The sequence below is a fragment of the Papio anubis genome, chromosome 1 (genome assembly GCF_008728515.1).
Source record: "Papio anubis isolate 15944 chromosome 1, Panubis1.0, whole genome shotgun sequence".
Classification (NCBI taxonomy): Eukaryota; Metazoa; Chordata; class Mammalia; order Primates; family Cercopithecidae; genus Papio; species Papio anubis.
Genome location: NC_044976.1, coordinates 62,535,946 through 62,560,040, shown reverse-complemented (window position 1 = coordinate 62,560,040; position 24,095 = coordinate 62,535,946). Strand labels below are relative to the sequence as shown.

Genomic DNA, 24,095 nt, shown 5'->3' with positions numbered 1-24,095 from the left:
TGCGGGATTTACTCAGCCTTCCCTTTTACACGGACAGCTATGTTGTCTCATTTTTCACATTCACAAACAACTCACAACAAGAAGAACATAATTGTGAAAAAAGATTTTTCTTTTTTACTGTCTTTTGCATTTAAAACATTGGAACATGGAAACAATTCAAAGACTACAAAAGGATATGTAGAAAAAGAAAAAGTGAGTTTCTCTCATTCATTCCCACTGCCTTTGCATCCTGAGGCAGCAGCTGGTCCTGGGCACTGTGTCTCCTCTAAGAGGCTTTCCACACACATCTAAACACACATACTCCAACACTCGCTCCATTTTCTCCACAATCTGCAGCACGCAGCCTGCTGTGTCCACCTCACATACACACTGGACCTTGTCTTCACTGGGATGTCCAGATGAGTGAGTGGCTACAGAATAGCATGGTGGGTGAGTGTCTCGTGAGCTGACAAACCAGCTTTCCAGAAAAATGCAGAGCTCTGAGTTGTAGCCATTGCCGATGCCCATGGTGTAAATATTGCACCGTGTCGGGGCCAAGCTACCAACAGTCTAACAACTGGCTGGTGAATTGTCCAGAATATTTAACACTCATCTCTCAAGAGCTAGAATGAGCTGGCTCTAGCCCAGAAGGTTAATAGCCTTTTGTATGGAGGAGTGGGATAAGAAAATGATTGCCTAAATAAATAAATAAATAAAAAGAAAATGATTGCCTTAGGATTAATCCCCAGATGTGGAATTTCTAGATTCAAGGATATAAACATTTTTATTTTTATTTTTATTTTTATTTTATTTTATTTGAGACAGGGTCTCACTCTGTCACTCGGGCTGGAGTTAAGTGGCTTGATCATGGCTCACTGCAGCCTTGACCTCCTAGGCTCAAGCAATCCTCCCGCCTCAGCCTCCTGAAGCTGGGACTACAAACGTGCACCACCATACCCAGCCTTAACGTTTTTAAGGCATTGGTAGATTAACCAAATTACCACCAGAAAGGCTGGGCCAATTCACATGCCCACCTGCCAAGGCCAAGCATGCCCATCTGAATACACCTTCACTCATGTTGGGTGCTCTCAGGTTTTTAATCTTTACTAAAGAATGGGAAATATCAGTGTCATCTCGTGACTTTAATTTGCATCAAGGCAGAAAATGATGCAACTGTATTCTTAAAATCAAACATTTTTTATATTCCATTGGTTGTAACTATTCAATATATTATTTTGATTTTAAAAATTCAAAACTTGCCATATATAGGTGCATAGTATTCAGTTATGAAATCATTAGGATTCCCCTCTCCACCTATGGTTGTTAGCAAAATAATGCCCAAGTCTGTTTTAAAACCTACTGAAAAAAAAAATTAATGAAATAACAGCAAAGAGGAATTATGATTTCTCTTTCTATAAAATGTAAATATTAAAATTCCCAAATACCTCTATGACAGCAATATTTAGGAAATAATATTTTATAGTAAACATTTTTAATAAACAGCAGCATAAAATAATCAGTGTTTAATATCATCTCTGGTGTGTGAAATACAAATGCATATATCCTTAATATAAAATAGCCTTTTTGTCATTACAATTCAATGTTTGTCTATTTGAAATGCCCATAATAACAAATCAAACATTAAGTAATACAGTGATTAAATGCATGCAGTGAAAATAAGGAAAGATATGGTAGGGTGAGATATCTGAAAATTGCCGTTATATATTTGAAGAAAATCTATATCAAGTTAAAAACAAAGGAAACAAGAAAAACAGACCAGATATAAAAATGCAAAGATATATTTTCACTTCTGTGACACAAACCATAAGCATAGTTTTGTGCAAAAAAAGAGAAAAAGATCTGAAAACAAAGTCATCTTACAAAACATTGTCGGCAAAGGAAAAGATATTTTTCAGTTTGTGAAAAAAATACTATTTTAATACAAAAGAGACTGTGTTATATAGTATCACAGTGCGATTATAAAATACATTATTACAAGTGGTTTTGAAATTTCATTTGCTCACTTTAATGTTTTCAGTTATTATAAAATGTTTACAATAAATGTTATAGTTCTTTATAAAAAACTAACTTGAATTTACTTTTTAACCATAATAATGTTTTACCAGAGTAGGTATTTTACTGGCTCATGGAATGCTAATTTCCCTTTAAGGGACTTCTAGAAAAACTCAGATTCACTGAAATTGTGTACTTAAAATAATAAATATTCTTGGAAAACAATTGATTGTCATATGATATACAAAATTGTGGTTTGAAGCTTCATCATTAAACAGTTGCATAGCAACAAAAGGATACAAATATTCTCCTCTACCTAAAGTTAAGAAATGTAACTTCTGAATCAGCTTATTTATGCCACAAAAATAGGTCTTAATTTATCTCCCAGAAATCTGGATATAGCCAATTCTTCGAGTTCACAGTACCTGTAAGTTCATGTTTGTTATTTGAAGACTCAGGTTTGGGAAAATTGCAATGCATTTTGGTAAACATATTTTCTTGATTTCTCATGCAAGTTGTATTTTGTAAAAATGAAAACATCAATGTGTTTTTAATTCTCTCATATTCTCCTCATCAAATATCATTTCCGGGAATTACTTTTATATCCTGTAAGTCTCTTTACAAGTCTCTTATACCTTTAAAGTAAAAATGAGACTTTGAGACACTGTTCTTAGAACAAAGGAGGGTTTTTTTAACAAGAAAAAAATCAAAAGTAAAATTACTTTCTATATAGAACTTGAAACGCGTAAGAATTCTAAACTTGGCAAAAGATGGTTGGCAGGTAAATGCCACAAGCTGCACATCTGAAACCTCCCACTAAGGCAAAAATGGTCATGTTGCTTCTGTTTGCTAGTTTAAAGAATTCAGTTCTTGGTAACTTTTGAAATGAGAACTCAGTACTTGTTTTTTAGGAAGACCATCATATTTTGCAAAATAGAATTAATTGCCTTTGGATTCCAACTAACTGTATGAATAAATTGTTGTAATTCTTGGGGCGGGAATCAAATCTGTGATCATTACCAGCACAGAAAAAAAGGGAGAGAAACTTAAAAATTACTAGACATTGGTATCATGATGGAGTTTCCTACTTCCCTAGAGTCCATTGACCATAAGCACCCCAATGCCTCGGACAACTTGTAAACAGGGAGTTGCAAGGGGTGGGTGTGCTCATCTGTAGCCACACACTTATTTTTCAGTGTTACTGGTTCCAGAAAACTCCTTTGGGGGCTGTCCCCATGGGAACCCTTTTTCCTTTCCCACAGAAACTGATCTAGGCTGTGGGGCCATTTTCCTGGCTGTGCTTCCTTTGGCGCCTCATTCCTAATCCAGCAAAGTGAACTATCAACCAACAATCAATTCTAGCATCCACATCTAGCCTTTTTATGGTCTGATGCCCTGTGTTATTCCAAGGGCAGTGTAAGCACACTGTGAGAAAATCTGGGAAAGACCCTCATGATCAGAGGAGGATTCACAAAAAGGCACACTCTACACCTTCTCAAAGAAGCCCAACGACATAGAAGGCTTCAGGGCTTGTTATACTTGTCTTATGGCTCATTTCCCTCCAGGGTTTCAAATTTGGCCTGAAGTTTCTTCATTGATTCTGAACATCATTTCCATAAGAACATGTGCAGAGTCTAAACCGAATCAATATAATTCCTGAACATCTGTCCTGAAGAAAAGACAGCAGGTAGACAAATGCTATGGTATATATACATCTGGGGGAGAGACCAGTCATGGTGACTGAAGGCTAAAACACAAAGCACCATTTGACTTTTGGTTTCATATTTAATCACAAGGTTCTTTTTCTCTTCACTGGTGTGCAGTTTTCAGTACTTGAAACCACATGTTCCAATCCCAATGCCATGTCATGCACTCCAATGGAGTGTACATCCCACAATGTTTTTTTTTTTTTTCTGGCCTAGTGTCTGTCCTGCTTGGTAAGACACAGTCAAACTTCACAGAAGATACTTGTTGCGATGTCTGCTAAATGAGAACCTTACTTTAATAGAAACATTTGAATATAAATCTTTTCTACGGCCGTCTAGTTTGTCCTGTATACCACATTTACAAAAGTTGTGCATTTTACAGTTCTGCAGAAATCATAGATTCGGTGTGTCCATGAATATTGGCATCTCCTAGCAAAGATGCTTGCTTTGCATCAATTTTGTACGGTTTTTGAGATTTGTTGCCAAAAACGGTGATACCCATTCCACCAGGATGATTTGGAATTGACATGTGTGGTAGTAAAGGAATATTTGCTTCCTGATTGGATCCTGATGAGGGCAAGCTAGTCACATGGCCAGTGCTAGTCGACCCACTGGCACTGCTTGGGGACCGACTCTTGGGAGGCGGGCAGTGCTGAATCACTCTGGGAGGACCTGTTGGCTGGTAGTGGGCAGCTGGAAACGCTGCATATCCAGGAGGTATTGGGTATCCATTGATGGGAATGAATCGCTGGTTCTGAGGTATTGGCGGGCCAATGAAACCAGCAATCTGGCCCTGTGGTGTAATACCCTGGCTCGGGAATATGTAATTAGGATATCTGGGGTTACTGAGATTACTCACTGGGCTGGCACTGAGGGAGGTTGTCTGTGTGGTGGCATTTCCCCCCGAAGGAGTAGTAGAGCTGGTGTGACTTGACAGTCCCTCCCAGGACCGAAGCCGGACGTGAATATCTTTAAATCTTGGTCTCCTGGAAGGAATCTCATTCCAGCACTCTGTCATGAGGCTGTACATTCTGGGTGGGCAGTCTTCAGAGCACGGTAAGAGCTGCCGTTTTCTCACCATCTCAATCACTTCCTGGTTACTGAATCCATAATATGGCTGGAGTCCAAAACTGAAAATCTCCCACAGGACAACCCCAAAGGACCAGATATCTGAATCGGAAGAGAATTTGCCATACATGATGGCTTCAGGCGGCATCCAGCGAATGGGCAGCAAGGACTTACTCTGGACCCTGTAGTAATCAGCGGAGTAAATTTCTCTGGAAAGCCCCAAGTCTGAAATTTTTACATGAAGTTGCTCTCCGATTAAAATATTGCGAGCTGCAAGATCCTTGTGGACAAAGAAGTGACTAGACAGGTATTCCATGCCGGCTGCAATCTGAATTGCAATGTGCAGAAAATCTCCATGGTCCAGGCTGGATTTCACAGTCCCATCTTCATCACTACTGCAGCCAACATCAGAGTGTGGGGATCGCATGATGAGGAACTCATGGAGATCCCCCTGATTCATATACTCAAAAAGCATGCACACAGGTTGTTCCTGAGTGACAGCACCTAGCAGGCAGACAATATTGGGGTGGTGCAGTTCTGCCATTAGGGAGGCTTCTTGTTGAAATTCTGTCCATTGCTGGGGATTGTTATAATCTTTCAAGGTCTTGATAGCAACCAGCTGAGCATGGTCCATGCCTGGGAGATAGAGATGGCCTTTATAGATTTTTCCAAAGGCACATTCACCCAATTCTTCCATAAAGCGTACAGCAGAAAGAGGCAGCTCTTTAGCCTTGCTCTGTATGAAAGAGAGGAAAAAGGTGGTTTAAAATATTTCTTCAGGCAAGACAGCTTTGCATCCGAAAGGAGGGATGGGGCATATAGAAAAAGGTTCTATAAACAAATTAAATAAAATATTGTAGGTCTGTGTATCTTTCAAATTGTTGGCTGCAACTCAGGGGAGGTGCCATAGGCAACTTTCCATCACTACCCTATCCCCTTCCCTCAACCCAGCCCCGAAATGGTTTCTTGCTGTTGTCTAGAGTCTTGGCACTCAAACTGTGGTCAGCATCAGCATCACCCAAACTTACTGCAAATGCAGACTCTTGGGCCCACCTCAGACCTACTGAATCAGCAAGACCCCAGTGGTTTCTGTGAAGATTAGGGTGTCAGAAGCACTACCGCAGAGGCTACAGCCTGGTACTCAAGAGCATTTGTAATCTGGTCCTAACTCACTTTCCTGACATGATCCCTTGCTACTTCTTTAGTTAAACAGGTTTTCTCGATGTCCACCCCCGAAACCATTTACATGGTTGCGTAATACTTTTGTTCCTCCAATGTTCTGCCATTCTTAGAATATTTATTGTGCTAAAAGAGAAACCAAAACAAAAGATTGTCCTTCTGAAGTACTCACAATAGAGATGGGAAGGTCTGAAATGTGGTCCTCTCCATTGATTAAATCCTTTCTTTTCTAAAAAGTCTGTTTCAGGCCCTACTTCCTGCAAAACCTTCCCTGACCACTATGGTCATTTCTTTGCTAGAATCTTTTGCCTTTACTGTGAATGCCACCACACACACAAAGCAGTGTGGTGGCTGGTTACACACGTGGCCTCCATAGCCAGACAGTCTGAGTCGGAATCCTGCCTTCTCTACTTACCAGCTGTGTGACCCCGGATACAACATTTAACTTCGTGCCTCAATTCCTTCATCTATAAAATGGGATGATAATAATTGTACTTACCATGTTATTGCAAACTTTTAATGAGTTAATGTTTGTAAAGCACTCAGACCTATGAGTTAATGTTTGTAAAATACTCAGACCTATGTCTGGCCCATGATAAGTACTATTTAACCTTTTGTTATTATCATCAACTTGATGTTTCTGTTCTTTTTATGCACATATTTTGTCCTCACAACCAGATTTCAAGGGAAATCTTACTGGAAGCACTGCCCTTCATACCAACGTATATCCCTAGGGCTTCTCAAGTGGGTTCTTTATTAATTGACCTTAAGACAGACAGGTGAAGGCATCTAGCTCACAATGAAAATAAGTATTGAATCATGACATTTGATCTTGGCAAGTAAATGTCTATAATGTCATATGTTTTTACTATTTTAAAATATACCTCAAATTTAGTCTGATGTTTCATTTAATTTGTTAGAAAAGAAAGTAATAAAAACAATGCATTTTACATACAACTGATTTTCAAATAATCCCCATCCTTGAAATCCTTATTTTTTTAAAAAGAATACTACCCTGAAAATTCTAATTGAAACTGACAATGTTGAAATACCTATGAAATCCAGAGCTCTCTGTACAGAGTTTAAAACAACAGTTTAGAAAATTTGGTAAAAAAATTCTCTTATCCAAACTCTGCTAATTTAGAATTCATGGTAATTAGATTTGTTCTAGGCTGATATTTTCCAGGGCAAAATGCCCACTAACCTAATTGTAAGTGTAAATAAACTTGCAGCAAAATACCCACTTAAAAGGACAAATTGGGATTGGGGATTTTAGAACATTAATTATTCTATGCAAATAATCTGTCTCATTATAAATTGGTCTCATTTGTTCATCAAAGCAGACTTTGTGAGGTTTATATTTGGAAATGAGTTTTAGAAAGTTTACTTGTACAGAAAGTAATGGTAATGTGTTGCTTTAAACTTTCAGCAAATTAAAGCTTATTGATCTAGTTCTATTCAATATAGTATTGTTTGTAACAGCAAAACATTACAAATGACCTCCATGTCCCCATAGAGAACACATTAAATCAATTACGGTGGAGCTAGTAAATAGAATATTCTACATTTGTAAAAAAAGAATGAGGACGTTTCCTATGTACTGGTATGGAAAGGTCTACAAAATCCTTTGCTCAGCTAAAAATAAAAAGCAACAGAACAGTTAATGCTGGGTGCTGCTTTTGTGTAAGAGAGAAGGAGAAAAATAACACATGAAATATATTTCTTTGTATAAGCATAAAGAAACTATAAAAGGATACTTGGGAAACAGATAGCAGTGATTATTGGGGGTATGGAAGTAGGAACTAGAAAAAGGGGGCAGAAGTAAGAGATTTTTCACTTCATGCTTTTTTATGCTTTGAAATTTTTCAACCAGGTGAAAATATTAACAATGCTCAAAATTAATTAATTTTTTTAAAAAAACAGGGAAATCTTCCCATCTTACTGAACTAGGAAATATCTTTTGCAATTACAAGTCCATCCACCATTTTTCCTTTTGCTTTTAGGGTCTGTATTCTTGTGGGAGCTCGTGGAATTCCTTTGAGAGAGCAAGGTGTGGGTAATGAGAAAGGTAACCAGTCGAGCCAACCCTACTTTTTTGTCTTGTAGCGCTCGGAAGATTTTACTTTTGCTGGCAAGAGTAACCCAAAGTGAATTTTTCCTGCATGATGTTAAGATTGGAGATTTCCATCAGAACTTTTCCTAATGATGTAAATAAATCCAGTTTAGGTGAAGGTCCCCTGAATGGCACAGTAGATATCACTTACTTTTTGACAAAAATAAGATCTCTAGGCTTTTGGAGATAGAGAAGTTTAAGGGACTGAGTACTGAAACTTCTTTGTGGAAAATGGGAATTAGGAAGTAAACTCATGGAATATTAGACTGGTATAATGAGGAGTTAGAAACCCTATACCCTCTCCTCCTTCACTGCTTGAAACAAATCCATAGGCAGTATGGTATAATTCAAACCAAGTGAGCTTTGGACTCCTATAAATTTGGGTTTGCGTCTTGAATCTGCTGCTTTCTATTAATAATAGTTAATACTTACATAGCACTTACTTTGTGCCAGTTACTGTTCTAAGCACTTAGCAAATATTAACTTATTTAACACCATGATCCTGTGGCATAGGCTCTATAATATTAATCACTGACCTTGGGTGAATTTCTTAACTTTTCTGAACCTCTGTTTCCATATCTATGAAATAATGTACTATCTAGCTTGCGCGGTTGCAGTAGAAATTAAATACAACGATGCATGAACGTAATTGCCACCTAATAAGTGCTCTTTAAATCATTCTTATTGTCCTTATTAGGAAAGTCATCCATGAAGTAAAGTAATGCAAATAATTTAGATCCATTTAAGCCTTAAGTAGTTCCAGAGTATTTAAATTTCTTCCTGTTAATCTTTCTCTGTTCTCCTGCAGTTGTTAGTTAAAAAAAAAAAAAAAAAAAAAAAAGCTTTAAAAATGACAGAGAATTTGTTTTGGAGCTTGAGGGTAGGTGAGACGTTGAGTGGCCTGTGGCTGGCTCCTCTGAGATGTGAATGAAGGTGAAGGCAACAAGAATTCATGTAGAAAAGTGGATGGTAGCAGATGGGAAAAGGAAGTAAGCCAGTCAAACTTCTGGAGGTGGGAAAAGAGGAAGAGGTGGACAGGACCTTGGCACCAGCCCTACACATGGCCTTGGGGCTTCGTGGCTAAGACCAGCTGCATTCCCCTCCACTGAGGTAAGCACATTTGTTCTCATATATTTGCCTTTGGAAAAAGAACGCTTAATTTTGCCATTTTACAGATGGAGAAAGGGGCTAAAGAAAGTATCAAGAATTTTCAGGAGAGCCGAAACAGCCACACTTGCAACTCCAAGGCTCTCTGTTTTGGGCCACAGCATTCTGTTTGAAACCAGAGAAGCCTGCTGGCCAGCAATCCCAGATTGAAGCCGAATGTCTCTGGAGGCTCAGCCTGAGGCCTGCCACCTTGCAGGGCTAGGAGGTTGGCCTTCAGTATGTGGTCACTCTATGGAATTATAATTGTTCTTTCTCCCTGTTCAGACACATGAAAGAAAGTAGATTTTACCCCGAAGTATATCTTGTCCTATCTCACCAATATCCAGTGGGCCATATAGCATATAATCCCAAGTCTTCTCCAAGGAGTCATTTACTAGAGCTACTGAAAACTAAATTTGGGGGGTTTGCTTTGCAAAGAGGCATGGAAATCTTCTAAAATGGCAGAGTCCACAAAATCTTCCCTTCGAACACCTGTGCAGCTGCCAGCAAAGAAGTGCCCAGAAAAAAAAATGCTCCTAGCTTGGTTTCAGGGGAACAATTTCCACAGTGATTTGCATTTTTAAGGTGCTCAAGTTACCTGGTACAAATGAGTCCTAACTATAGACTCATTTTCAAATTTTACATAAATCCTGAACTAGTTAAAAAATCATAAAAACTCTTAAAGAAGCAGTCAGTAGACTGTACGGTGATGGCAGGAAATTAGCTGTATTGTTGAGGAACAGATGGTTTACATTATACAAACCCTTTAGGCTAAACTTGTTTAGGTCTGGCATATTGTAAATTATATTTTAGTAATGAAAGTGAAATGACCTCTGCTTGACCTCAAGTGGGGTTTGTCTGTTTGAACCAATGTAGTGGAAAACTATGAAAGAAAATGAAGTCATAAAGTTTTGGCAGTTCAATTTTGGCTCATTTCAAGTTAAGGGGTTATAAATCTGTTTAGTTTTTGTTTGACAAGTATTTGTCATACAGGGATGTGCAAAATGTAAAGAAGTGTAAAATACACATAAGGCATGGTGCCAAAGTAAACCAAGTACAAAGGAAAACTGGAATGAATAGGGTCCCGGGCTCCTATCTCTTTATCACTCCCTCCATTAGTTGAAGGACAAGATGGCCTCGGTTTATTATATGCTGTAAGGCAATTAAGTACCTTAAAACTGAAACAGGCTTTCAGTTTCAATGTTAACATTTTTATTTCTCAAAGTAAACACACATCTGCCTTTAAAAAATTATATAAAATTATTATATAAAATAAAAGTTGATGCAGAAGTTAATACATTGTTCCAAGATGCTTCTTTCTTTAGAAATTTTTGAAAAGCAACAGTATTAGAGTTTAAATGAGCTCTTTACAGAAGGAAAATGAAGGAAAAACATTTTAGATGCGGGTCATTTAGATGTGAGTCAGATGGGAAAATTGTAGTACTTTCTAAACTGCTGATAAAAGAGACCAGGCTGATACTGGTGGCTTTTTTCACCTTAGTGATGACTACTAAGTGGGGATGTGGGAGAACTTTTAGATCTCTTAACTTTAGATATGAAAGCAATGAATTATGAGTAGAGTTTTTAAAAACTGTAATTACCTTGGTGGCTGTAGATGGATTAAGAGGGCTGACTCAGTGGCTTTATCTCTTTCCATCTTTGGAAGTTATACCTTAGGTGACAATACATTTGAAATGACTCCTGGTGAAGCAGCCTACTACTAACCTATTTCCTGCTTACTTTACGGAAGTGATTACCATAGGATATGAGGTGAGGATTTTGTGATGGCCACCAACATTTGTATGCAACACGAAGCCTGCTCTGTCACTTTTTGCCTTGAACATAATGTCATATGATTGCTCTACTTTTGAGTTCAACTTGAAGTAGACACACAGATAAAAAACCGAGCTACATTAGGGTGGAGGGAATCAAGCCCAGGGTGGTTCTCTGGGACAGAAAGGGGGCTTTAACAATAGTAGGTGCTGAAACAGGACCCATATTCATAAGTCAGCTCCAAACCTCCCACTGTGGTCCCTTTCACTCAAGGCCAGTTCATTACCCATGTTCTAATGTCCCAAGACTGACTGCTACCCTTTTTCAAATCTACGCTATTCTTTTGAAGCTGATTCTAGCTGGATACAAGTGTCTACAGAAGAATAGCAGATTTACATGGCATTTGTGCTTGCCTCATGATATGGTTTGTCTGTGTCCCCAGTCACATCTCATTTTGAATTCCCACATGTTGTGGGAGGCACCTGGTGGGAGGTAATTGAGTCATGGGGGCAGAGCTTTCCCATGCTGTTCTTGTGATAGTGAATAAATCTCATGAGATCTGATGGTTCTATAAGGGGGAGTTTCCCTGCACAAGCTCTCTCTTTGCCTGCTGCCATCCATGTAAGATGTGACTTGGTCCCCCTTGCCTTCTGCCATGATTGTGAGGCCTCCCCAGCCATGTGGAACTGTAAGTCCATTAAGTCTCTTTTTCTTCCCAGTCTCAGGTGTCTTTATCAGCAGTGTGAAAATGGACTAATATAATAAATTGGTACCAGTAGACTGGGGCGCTGCTGAAAAGACACCTGAAAATGTGGAAGTGACTTTGGAACTGGGTAACAGGCAGAGGTTGGAACAGTTTGGAGGGCTTAGCAGAAGACAGGAAAATGTGGGAAAGTTTGGAACTCCCTGGAGACTTGTTGAATGGCTTTGACCAAACTGCTGATAATGATAAGCACAATGAAATCCAGGCAAAGGTGGTCTCAGATGGAGATGAGGAACTTGTTGAAGCAAAGGTGACTCTTGTTATGTTTTAGCAAAGAGACTGGCGGCATTTTTCCCCTGCCCTAGAAATCTGTGGAACTTTGAACTTGAGAGAGATGATTTAGGGTACCTGGTGGAAGAAATTTCTAAGCAGCAAAGCATTCAAGAGGTGATTTGGGTGCTGTTAAAGGCATTCAGTTTTAAAAGGAAAACAGAGCACAAAAGCTTGGAATATTTGCAGCCTGACAATGCCATAGAAAATAAAATCCCATTTTCTGAGGAGAAATTCAAGCTGGCTGCCGAAATTTGCATAGGTAATGAGAAGCCAAATGTTAATCACCAAGACAATGGGGTAAATGTCTCCAGGGCATGTCAGAGGTCTTCACGGCAGCCCCTCCCATCACCCAGAGGTTTAGGAGGAGAAAATCATTTTGTGGGCTAGGCCCAGGGTCCGTCTGCTGTTTGCAGTCTAGGTACTTAGTGCCCTGTGTCCCAGCCACTCCAGCTGTGACTAAAAGGGGTCAAGGTACAGCTTGTGCTGTGGCTTCAGAGGGTGGAAATCCCAAGGCTTGAAAGCTTCCATGAGGTGTTGAGCCTGCGGGTGCACAGAAGTCAAGAATTGAGGTTTGGGAATCTCCACCTAGATTTCAGAGGATGTATGGAAATGCCTGGATGCCCAGGCAGAAGTTTGCTGCAGGGGTGAGGCCCTCATGGAGAACCTCTGCTAGGGCAGTGTAGAAGGGAAATGTGGGGTCGAAGCCCCCATACCAAGTCCCTACTGGGGCACTGCCTAGTGGACCTGTGAGAAGAGGGCCACTGTCTTCCAGACCCCAGAATGGTAGACCCACCAACAGCTTGCACCGTGAGCCTGGAAAAGTCTCAGACACTCAACACCAGCCCATGAAAGCAGCCAGGAGGGGGACTATACCCTGCAAAGCCACAGGGGCAGAGGTGTCTGATGCACTGCTTGCATCAGAGTGACCTGGATGTGAGATATAGAGTCAAAGGAGATCATTTTGGAGCTTTGAGATTTGACTGCCATGCTGGATTTTGGAATTGCATGGGGCCTGTAGCCCCTTTGTTTTGGCCAATTTCTCCCATTTGGAATGGCTGTATTTACCCAATGCCTGTACCCCCATTGTATCTGGGAAGTAACTAACTTGCTTTTGATTTTACAGGCTCATAGGCAGAAGGGACTTGCCTTGTTTGGATGAGACTTCAGACTGTGGACTTTTGAGTTAATGCTGAAATGAGTTGAGAACTTTGGGGGACTTTTGGGAGGGCATGATTGGTTTTGAAATATAAGGAAATGAGATTTGAAAGGGACCAGGAGTCGAATGATATGGTTTGGCAGTGTCCCCACCCAAATCTCATCTTGAATTCCCATATGTTGTGGGAGGGACCCAGAGGGAGGTTATTGAATCATGGGGGCAGGTCTTTCCCATGCTGTTCTTGTGATAGTGAGCAAGTCTCATGAGATCTGATGGTTATATAATGGGGAGTTTCCCTGAACAAGCTCTCTCTTTGCCTGCTGCCATCCACATAAAATGTGACTTGGTCCTCCTTGCCTTCCGCCATGATTGTGAGGCCTCCCCAGCCATGTGGAACTGTAAGTCCATTAAACCTCTTTTTCTTTCCATTCTCAGTTATGTCTGCATCAGCAGTGTGAAAACAGACTAATATACCCCATCAGAGGAATGATGAGCAGACCCTGGCCCTGCTGAAATTAGAGGAGTATTTTTGGTAATAGGAGAGCTATCCCAGGTCCTTTTTCTCTTTGGAAGCACAGTTTTCTCTGAGATTATATGTCAAGGTTTTGAAATATAAGTCTTTCTATAGCTTGGACCATATCACCAGTTTCCTTTAGTTTCAATTTAGAGCCAATCATTTAGGATATATTTTAACAGCTGGTTGCCTCAGTCAGTCAACTGATAGTGTATATACAATATACTGAAGAGTATACATACAGACTACTATATGAGGGACCATGAAAGAACCATGAATAGAGAAGACACAGCTCCTATCCTAGATATCTGTAATCTGAATTTAACAATACCTACCACGTATTAAGTATCTGCCATGTGTGAGACACTGAGATCCTAATAATGGCTATGATTTTTTGAATGCTTATACGTTAGGCTGTAAGTACTTTAGACATATTAGCTCCTTTCATCCTCACACTAACCCCATGAGATTGGCAACTATGACTCATACCTGTTTTACAGATGGAAAAACCAAAGAACAGGTCAGTTAAGTGGTCTCACAGCTGGTAGGTGGTCAAATCAGACACCAGAGCCTGCCTTGCTAATGACCACACTACACTCCCTTCTCTGCTCTCTGACATAAAGTGCGTAATGCATCAACCCATTTAATCCTCGTCACAATCCTGTGAGATTCATATTATGACTGCCCCCGTTTTATGGATAAAGACGTTAAGGCATTCAGTGGTCAAGTAGCTTGCCTAAAGAAGCACAACTATTAAGTGGTGATGCCAAGATTCAAATCCAGGTATGTCTGACACCAAAGTTGCAGAGCTTTCTGGGAAGAGGAGGCAGTTTCCATCGGATCCTCAAAGGACTCTACATTTTAAAAGTATGAGGACCATTGATGCAAAAGTGAAATGCTCAAGGTGTAAGAGCTCTCTGGTTTTTGAGTTAGACCTCACTCTGTTGATGCTCAGTTGTCTCTACTAGTTGACTGGGATAGATGAACAAAACCTGTCCGTGGCAACCTTCACCTGAATTGGGCTTGAGAGCCCTGGAGAGTATATAAATGTAAGATTTCTTAGTATCTGGACTTGGCTGTTGATATGGATCTGCTTGACTCCAAAACCTATTTTCCTTTCTTGTGCATTTTACTGGTTCTTAGGTAAACAGTGCTAGAATTATAAAACAATTGACTCTACTCATAAATGGAAATGATTACATTTTAAAAGCTTAGAGGCCACAGCCATTTTGTTTTGGGAGGTTATGGACATTTTCAAAGACTACAGCTGAATTAAGTGCCTTCTGGCTTATGCAATCAAATCCTAGAGGCAGTTTCAACCAATATTTTGCCACAGTTGCTCGGAGTTCTGCTACCCTTCTCTGGAAATGATTTAACTTCAGAAGCATTTCTTTTCTCTATAACGTAACTTTCTGATAGTTAGCTTGAATGTTTGGTGGTGAGCAGGGTTGATTCTGTGGTGGAGTTACTTTATAATGCCAATGGGAGAGGTTCTGTTCTGCCGGGAAATAGAACAGATGCCAGTAATTTTAACGTCAGCTTGAGCCATCACGTGCTCATAACTTGGGCTCATATATTTCAGTCAGCCTGAAAATCAAGGCAGTAGAGGGAAATAGTAGAGTAGAGCACTGGGCTCTGCACCTGAGCAGACCTGGGTTCAAGTTTTGGCTCTGTCACTTAATAATTGTGTGACTTTGGGCCAACTCTGAGTCTGCCTCAGTTTTCTCACCCTAAAAATCAGACTTAAATTAGTACCTACTTCATAGGATTATTATAAAGATTCTATTGAGATAATGAAGTACTTTAGTCTATTTATGATGCCAATTTATAATATATTCATTTATAGGACTTGTTTTTCCCAGAAGTAGAGTTTCTATAGACATTGGTTTAAGCTGAGGTTATGTACTGGGCAGCCTTCTAGCCCTCGCTATCAGACCTTCTCCACCCTGATGGATTTTATCTAGGGCAGGAGAATGTATGCTAACAGGATGGACACAAGGAATACAAGAACTGTCGAAAGAGCTACCTCTATAATCTTTGCTGGGATTCTCTTGCCTGTGTCCTCACCCCAGTTAAGGCTGTGCATTGCTGGATCCTATAGCTTCCTCCCCAACCCACAGTATCCTATGTATGCACAGCATTTGCTTCATTAAAAGATCTGTAGTCAAAACACTGCTCAAAGAAATCAGAGATGACACAAACAAATGAAAAAACATTCTGTGCTCATAGATAGGAAAAATCAGTATCATTAAAATACAATACCATACTGCCCAAAGCAATTTATAGATTAAATGCTATTCCTATTCAACTATCATTGATATACTTCACAGAACTAGAGAAAACTATTTTAAAATTGATCTTGAACCAAAAAGCCCAAATAGCCAAGGCAATCCTAAGAAAAAAGAACAAAGCTTGAGGCATCATACTGCCTGACTTCAAACTATACTACAGGGCTACAGTAACCAAAAGAGCATGGTACTGGTGGAGAAACAGACACATAGGCCAAGGGAACATAATAGAGAACTCAGAAATAAGATTGCACACCTCAACCACCTGATCTTTGACAAAGCAAGCAATGGGGAAAGGATTCCCTAGTAAAATAAATGGTGCTGGGATAACTGGCTAGCTATATGCAGAAGATTGAAACTGGACCCTTTCCTTACACTATGCACAAAAATTAATTCAAGATGGATTAAAGACCTAAATGTAAAACCCTAGTGGCTCATGCCTGTAATCCCAGCACTTTGGGAGGCCAAGGCAGGTCAACCACTTGAGGTCAGGAGTTTGAGACCAGCCGGGCAATATGGTGAAACCTCATCTCTGCAAAGAAAGACAAAAATTAGCCAGGAGTGGTGGTGCATGCCTGTAGTCCCAGCTACTCAGGAGGCTGAGGCATGAGAATTGCTTAAATCCAGGAGGTGGAGGTTGCAGTGAGCTGAGATCACACCACTTCACTTCAGCCTGGGTGACAAAGTGAGACTCCATCTTAAAAAAAAAAAAAAGAAAGAAAGAAAGAAAGAAAGAAAGAAAGAAAGAAAGAAAGAAAGAAAGAAAGAAAAGTAAAACCTGAAATTATAAAAATCCTGGAAGACAACGTAGGCAATACCATTCAGGATATAGGCACAGGCAAGGATTTCATGATGAAGATACCAAAAGCAATCACAACAAGAGCAAAAATTGACAAATGGGATCTAATTAAAGAATTTCTGTACAGCAAAAGAAACTATCAACAGAGTAACAGACAACTTACAGAATGGGAGAAAAATTTTGCAAACTATGCATCCAACAAAAGTCTAATATCCAGCATTTCTAAGGAACTTAAAGAAATTTATAAGAAAAAACAACTGCATAAAAAGGACATGAACAGACACTTTTCAAAAGAAGACATATGTGTGGCCAACAAACATGAAAAAAAGATCACGCTCACTGATTATTAGAGAAATGCAAATCAAAACCACAATGAGGTACCATCTCACACCAGTCAGAATGGCCATTATTAAAAGGTCAAAAAACAACAGATGCTGGCGAGGCTGCAGAGCAAAAGGAATGCTTATATACTGTTGATGGGAGTGTAAATTAGTTCAGCCATTGTGGGAGAAATAAAAGACCTAAAGACAGAAATACCATCTGACCTAGCAATTTAAATCCTGGGTATATACCCAAAGGAATATAAATCATTCTGTTATAAGGACACATGCACGTGTATGTTCACTGCAGCACTATTCACAACAGCAAAGACATCGAATTAACCTAAATGCCCATCAATGATAGACTGGAGAAAGAAAATGTGGTACATATAATATACTCCATGGAATACTACATCGACACAAAAAAGAATGAGATCATGTCCTTTGCAGGGACATGAATGGAGCTGGAGACCATTATCCTTACTAAAGTAACACAGGAACAGAAAACCAAGTACCGCATGTTCTCACTTCTAAGTGAGGGCTAAATGTTGTTCTCTTAGACACACAGAAGGGAACAACACATCCTGGGGCCTTTAAGAGGGTGGAGCTTGGGAGGAGGAGAGGATCAGGAAAAATAACTAATGAGCACTGGGCTTAATTCCTGGGTGATGAATAATCTTACAACAAACCCCCATGACACAAGCTTACCTAGGTAACAAACCTGCACTTGTACCCCTGAACTTAAAATAAAAGTTAAAAAAAAGATCTGTACTCATCAGTTATAACAACAATAATAGTAATTTCTAACTATTAAGTACCTGTGAGGTGCCAGACACTCTATCTCGAAGTGTAAAAAATATCCCTTTAAGTACTATTCTTATCCTTGATTTATGGATGAGAAAATAAAAGGTTCAGAGAAGTTATTTGCTCAAGATCTTGTGGCCAGTTGACAGCGGAGCCAAGATTTGTCATCATATTTCCTTATCTCTACACTCTTGCTCTTTGAAGTGTATCCGACTACTTTCCAGAAATAAACTAAGAGAAAAGCGTGGCTGGAAAGGTAACTTAGGCCCTGATAGTATGGACTTTTGGGTGGCAGGATTTTGGTGGCAAGAATTTTAAACTTGAAATTGCGCCTTCCAGGTTGGGAAATCATTACACTCAAGGGGGAGCTAGAGCAACGCCGGAGGATGAAATCAGCACAAGAGAATGAGAGAGGAAAAGAATGTCCGAGGATGCTCCCATTAAGGGAATTAAAGAACTAGTGAAGGAAGTGTGGGAAGGAGATATGAGGAAAGCCAAGGAGAAAGAAAAAATATTTCAGGATGGTGGTTAAGAATATCAAAGGCTCCAGAGAAATTAAAGGGGGTGAAGACTTGGCAAAGGTCACTGGATTAAATAACATCACTGGTGATTCCCAAGAGGCCCATGTTAATAGAATGGTGAGCTCAGAAGTGTTGGGAGACAATGGCTTTAAGGAGTGAGTGGAAAAGTTATTGAGGATATTTTAGCATGAAGTGTGGTGATATTTGGTAAGAACAGGGAATTAAAAAGGGTAGCCAGACTCCAGCAGGGCTTTTAGATGGAAGCGTGTTGCTGGCAAAAGGGACAGGGCCAGAGAATGTAATCAAATTTCAATATATTCAGCAACTACTTTGGCTGGAAAGGAGAACGGAGAGATGAATTGTCTGGAAGTGAAAAAGCAGAGAAGCTGGCAAGAGATGAGGGTAAATTGAGAAGTAAAACACAGCCATCAGCTTTGGAAAGCTGGGCCAGTCCTGCTTTCTTTCCCCTGCAATGTTCCTTACATCAGCCAGGAGCTCCAGGAGTTTGACTCATGGGGGTTGTCCAGGCTTGGCTGCATCTCACACCCCTGGCCTGCCTTGACTCTTCCTCGCCCCTATTCTCAGACTCCTCCATCTTTTTTTTCTTTTTTTGACACGAGTCTCACTCTGTTGTCTAGGCTGGAGTGCAGTGGCATGATCTCAGCTCACTGCAGCCTCAACTTCCCAGGCTCAAGTAATCCTCCCATCTGAGCCTCCCGAGTAGCTCCATGTACAGGGGTGCACCATTACGCCTGGCTAATTGTGCGTGTGTGCGTGTGTGTGTGTGTGTGTGCATTTGTAGAGATGGGATTTCCCCATGTTGCCCAGGCTGGTCTTGAACTCCTGGGCTCAAGCAATCTGTCCACCTTGGTCTCCTCAAATGCTGAGGTTACAGGTGTGAGCAACTGTGCCCACCACTCCGCCACCAGACTCCTCCATCTTTTAACCTCTCTGCCTGCCTAATCTCCATGTAGGTGAGAAGCCAGGAGGCCTGGGCTGAATGGGGCCCATCCTGTTCTTGAAGGGGAGACTCTGCCCCCTCCCTGTTCCCACAGTAGCACATACCACAGCTTCTCTCCCTTACCCAAGCAAGCTTACAGAATGCTGTTTTCGAGTCATACCTGGCAGAGGATGTAGGGGCCAGGGAAGGAGAAGCAAAGGAAAAGAAACAGAGAAGGGAATTTAGAGTTTCCAGGCTCCTCTGAGAAGGTTCAGTTTCTGCAGTACTAAAAGAAGAAAAAGCAATCTCACTCAGATTGTAAAATTTGTAATGCAATATAGAACAATCCTGCTTAGTTTAGGCATCACTACAGTACTCATTAGAGGACTGAATGGCTTCAAATCTTTGGCTAAACAAAATAACAGGGAAATAAACAGTCTTCTCCTTGAGCTCAGTCTACTTCTTCCTCTGAACAGCTGAGAAAATTGAACTGCAAAAGGCTAGATGGCTTCTCAGAGTCACAGAGCAGCTGGCGGGGGATCCAGGGCATCTCCATCTTCCTGACTCTTCGGCGTTAAGGTGCCTCTCTGGTCCACTGGCTTCCTTTGCCCAAGATCAGAAGGAAACTCATGGCTCATCAAAAGCTTTTACTTCAAACTGCATCGTCCTACCTCTCTGGGGACCGTCCTACCTCTCTCGTCAGCCGGTCTCTCGGCAGCTCCCTATTGTCCTCTCTCGAGGGTATCGGTTTCTAATCTCCCACAGGAGCACACTCAGGAGAATTTTAGCAGCTCAGCAAGTGAAGAGAGATGGAAGCAGAGAGTCTGAACCCTGAAGGGCATATTCATTTGGATAAATAAGAACCCTAGAGTCTCTGACTTTTGAATTGGCCAAGGGGAAAAAAGAATAAGGCTAGGGAAGACTGGCTTCTATCCTTCATTTCCTTTTTCATCCTCACCTCCAAAGATTCTTTTGATTGTGCTCTGGTGGAGTGTTTGTTTTCAGGACTTTTTTTTCTTTCTTTCTTATGTGTGTCCTTTCCTTTTAGATTTTATAGGTACATGTAATATTTATGTGTCAGTGACCTTGCAAAGCAGTTTTAGAGATTTTCTGTTTACATTTAGGAATTTTCTTTAAGGTCTACAAAGTCCTTTGTGCTTTTTCCAGGAAAGGCACTCAGTAAGAACCAAAACAAACAATTGAATAACTCAAATTTGATCGGGGCCAAGTCCCTTAGAAGGGTCAGAAAAAAAAGTTGGCATTTGTTTTTGTTGTTTCCTTTCCCCTCCCCAACCCATTCAAATATTTAAGCCATTTCTACTTCTCTGGTTCAGGAGTGTTTGTGAACAGTTGAAGGCTAAGCTCTAAGCCTCATATTGGACAAATCTTGACACTGGGAGATTTAGCAAGGCACACCTCAGAAATGATCCAGAAACTATGAAAACAATGTTTACTTCACCTAGTCTCTGGGAAAACTCATGCCAGTATATTTTACATTTGTCTCTTTGACCATGAAGGATGGGGAACTATTATTGCTCTAGCCAAATTGTACATGTCCCTGGAAGGGCTAGGACTACATCATTCAGTGACTGCCATGCAAGCCCCTTAAAGATTTGTCAGAAGCCAGGAGAATGCCTGTGGTTACTCTGCAGCACAAACTGACCAAATGGGATCACATTCAGTTGCTTTCCTAACCCTCTCTCCTCCTTCCCCACTTGATCTGTTCTGTGAAAAAGTTATCACAGATTCTGCAAGAGCAAGGGCCGGCTCTATTTAGAAAAGGTGAAAAATCCTGTATTCACATTTTATTGCCTCTAATAACTAGCTCTTGGACCTTGCCAAGTTACTTAGTCTGTTTGTGTCTCAACTACCCTGGTTGTACAATAGTAATAATAATACCTGCCTTATATAATAGCTGTGAGGATTAATTGTGATAATGGATGTAAAAGCTCCTGGTATTGTTTTTGACAGTTTGTATTCATCGATATATATATATTAGCTTTTTTTCTATTTATGCCACAAAGCTTTCTGGGATCTCTGTTGGACACCATGTGATATAAAACAAAGCTCCACTAAAAATAGAATTAAATTGCAGATTACGGCTAACCCACAAAATTGATAATTTCTAAAAATGAAAATGATTCTTCCAGGGTTCCTGCCCTGGCAATGAGGAGTACATCTTTCCAGGATGGTGGCTACTGCACCAAACTGCTGTCTGCTATAGCCAAACTGATCTAGGTCTCTCCCCCACCCAGAGTTCTGGTGTTTCTAAGACTTCTCCACATTTACCAACAGAAATGAAAGGGAAAGAGTCTCATGGAACAATTACTCTTGCACTAGAAGCTTGAAGTCATGAGTTAGGTAAAAGTAACTGCCAGGTCAACTAGGTGAATGTGCAGCAATATTAACCCCTGTCCATTTGCTTTCACTACTTTTATAGTAGCACTAAGTAGTAAGGATTAAATGTGATATTATATAAAATGCTATAATATATGTAAATCAGTTAGCTAGAAACTGGGATGTCAAAAGAGTTGAATCCCCACCTCTGCCCATCCTCCGGGCTACTATGTGAACTCTACGGTCTTCAGGATCTGTAGATTTTTTTTTTTTTAATGATAAAAATTCACACTCAGCAAGAGAACAGTGGTTTTGCTGAATACAGAATATATACACTGAATATTTAGCATGTAAGGAATTCCAAATCCTATCAATAAATATTACTTTATAATAGCAAAAATATTTTCAAGACTTTTTAAGTAAAAAAAATCTAAATAGTAAAGCAAAAAAAAAAAAAAAAAAAAAACCAAACAAAAAAAGAGGGCTCTGTATCAGCCCAATTATGCTACTCCATTTATTAGATAAGAGGATTAGTTAATTTCAGTGTGAAGACTTTTTTTTCCTAAAATTTTATTAAAAGTGATGCTTCTCCTTTTTATGAGGGTCAAAAGAATAATACGGTTACTAGTCCACAGGGAAGATAAATATTTGTTGAATGGATGAATGAATGTTCTTATGGAATTGGAATAATTAGAAAAAAACCAGGCTTTTAGATGCAAGAGTCTTAAATTATTTAAATGAAATCTTTTTGCTGAGAGGCCTGGGGTTATGGTGCTGGCTTTCCTGAAAGAAAGACTCTGTTGTGTTTTAGTTCCAAGATGCAGTGCAGGGGCTCCATTTAGGGTAAGGGCCAGTGACCCTGGGTTCCTTGCCAGGACCTTGAGCAACTCAAACGTTGAAAGATGTAGATGAAAAGCAAAAGGGAAGGGGTTGATTTAGCTCAAAGTGGAGAAGGCTAAGGTTAGTTGTCATAAAACAGTATTCAAAGACTATTGGAAGGACAACATTTCTCTTAAAATACACTTAAGCCAAAGAAAAAGGGATGTAAGGCATACAAAGGATTTTTTTTAATTGTGGTAAAAAACACAACAAAATTTACTGTCTTAATAATTTTTAAGTATATAGTATAGTGGTTTTAACTATTTGCACATTATGCAACAAAAAGGATTTCTTGACAGTGAAGTTTGTCTGAGTCCTGACGGGCTGGCCAGGATGATTTCTTAGGGATCACCTCTAGCCCAACAACTCTATGACAAGGCAGTGATATGGCTGGCCCAACACTGAAGTAGACATACTGATGAAAGCGTCTTGGGAAAAGATAGAGGTAGACACTTCATCTTTGCATTTGGTTAAATGAACCTTAGCACTTATAAAACTCAGATTCCATATCATTCGATTTCTAAGCTTGGGAGGGTTATAAAATGTTGTTTTAACTTGAAACCCATGGAACAAATGCAGCTCTGTACTGCTAACATTACCTTGGGTTTATATGCATTCAGCATTGACATCTCTACATTTTGACCTCTGACATGTTTTGGTTGCCTCTGGACTGGTGGTGATGATGACTTCTGGTTATTGCGACAGACGCAAATGAAGAAGAAGAGTAAAGCAATGGCCAGGGGAATGGCAACACTTGGCACGAGTATGTACAAGATTTCCATTTTATTCTTCTCCTTGGAATCCTTTGAATCTGGGTGCAGAAATGAAAAAGAGCCAAAGTTATAATCTTTAAAGTAACATGTATAATATTACATTGCAAAGTTTAAAATGAACCACCTCTTCTATTCTTCTATACACACAAATCCACTGTGAGAAAAAAGGAATCCATTGCTTATTACCATTTGTTTCCATCAAACCTTCAACATAATTTATTGAAGTTTAAAAGTTTAAAGTTCAAATGTTTAAAAACTGCAGAGGGACATTATGAAGACTTTGTATGTGTGTGGGTGCCCCTCTGATGTTGCCTCTCTTTAGTGGCAGACCTGCATTTCTCTAACACCTTAAAAGTTAAACGCCATGTGAATGGACTGTATACATCCAAGAGCCTTAATGTGGACCACAGGACTCTTCTTCCACTGGCTGCCAGCCCAGATCAGCCCCCACAAGATGGTGTTCTAGAAATCATGACCTTGTCTTGGCTGGTTTGGACTTATGGGGCCAATCCTGCATCTTCCAGAATCTACATTACTAAGGAATCCTAGTCCCAGTGTCCAAAAAGCCACTGGCTTGAGAATATGGGGGCCTGAAGTCAGGGTCAGTTTGATCTTTGATCAGCTGTGTGACCTTAAACAAAACATTCACGTCTCTGGGCCTCATTTTTTTACCTCTGCAAAAGTGAAGTGTCTGTTTTGGTTGGTGTCTATAATTCCTTCCAGCATGGCAGCACTGTATAACCTGACACTT

At 40.0% G+C, this 24,095-nt stretch overlaps 1 protein-coding gene across 2 annotated transcripts in view; it reads right to left on the bottom strand.

Moving 5' to 3' along the window:
* Positions 1-1,762: 1,762 nt before the first annotated feature.
* ROR1 (receptor tyrosine kinase like orphan receptor 1) overlaps positions 1,763-24,095 on the bottom strand; it is a 409,576-nt gene continuing 387,243 nt past the window's right edge. The window contains exons 8-9 of one of the 2 annotated variants that reach the window (XM_017962122.3): positions 23,171-23,382; positions 1,763-5,502 (exon numbers count right to left, since the gene is read on the bottom strand). In XM_017962122.3, the coding sequence (XP_017817611.1) occupies positions 4,075-5,502; positions 23,171-23,382 (1,640 nt within the window). In that variant the 3' untranslated portion in view covers positions 1,763-4,074. The remainder of the gene's footprint in view (positions 5,503-23,170; positions 23,383-24,095) is intronic. The other variant, XM_017962125.3, reaches the window with a different exon arrangement.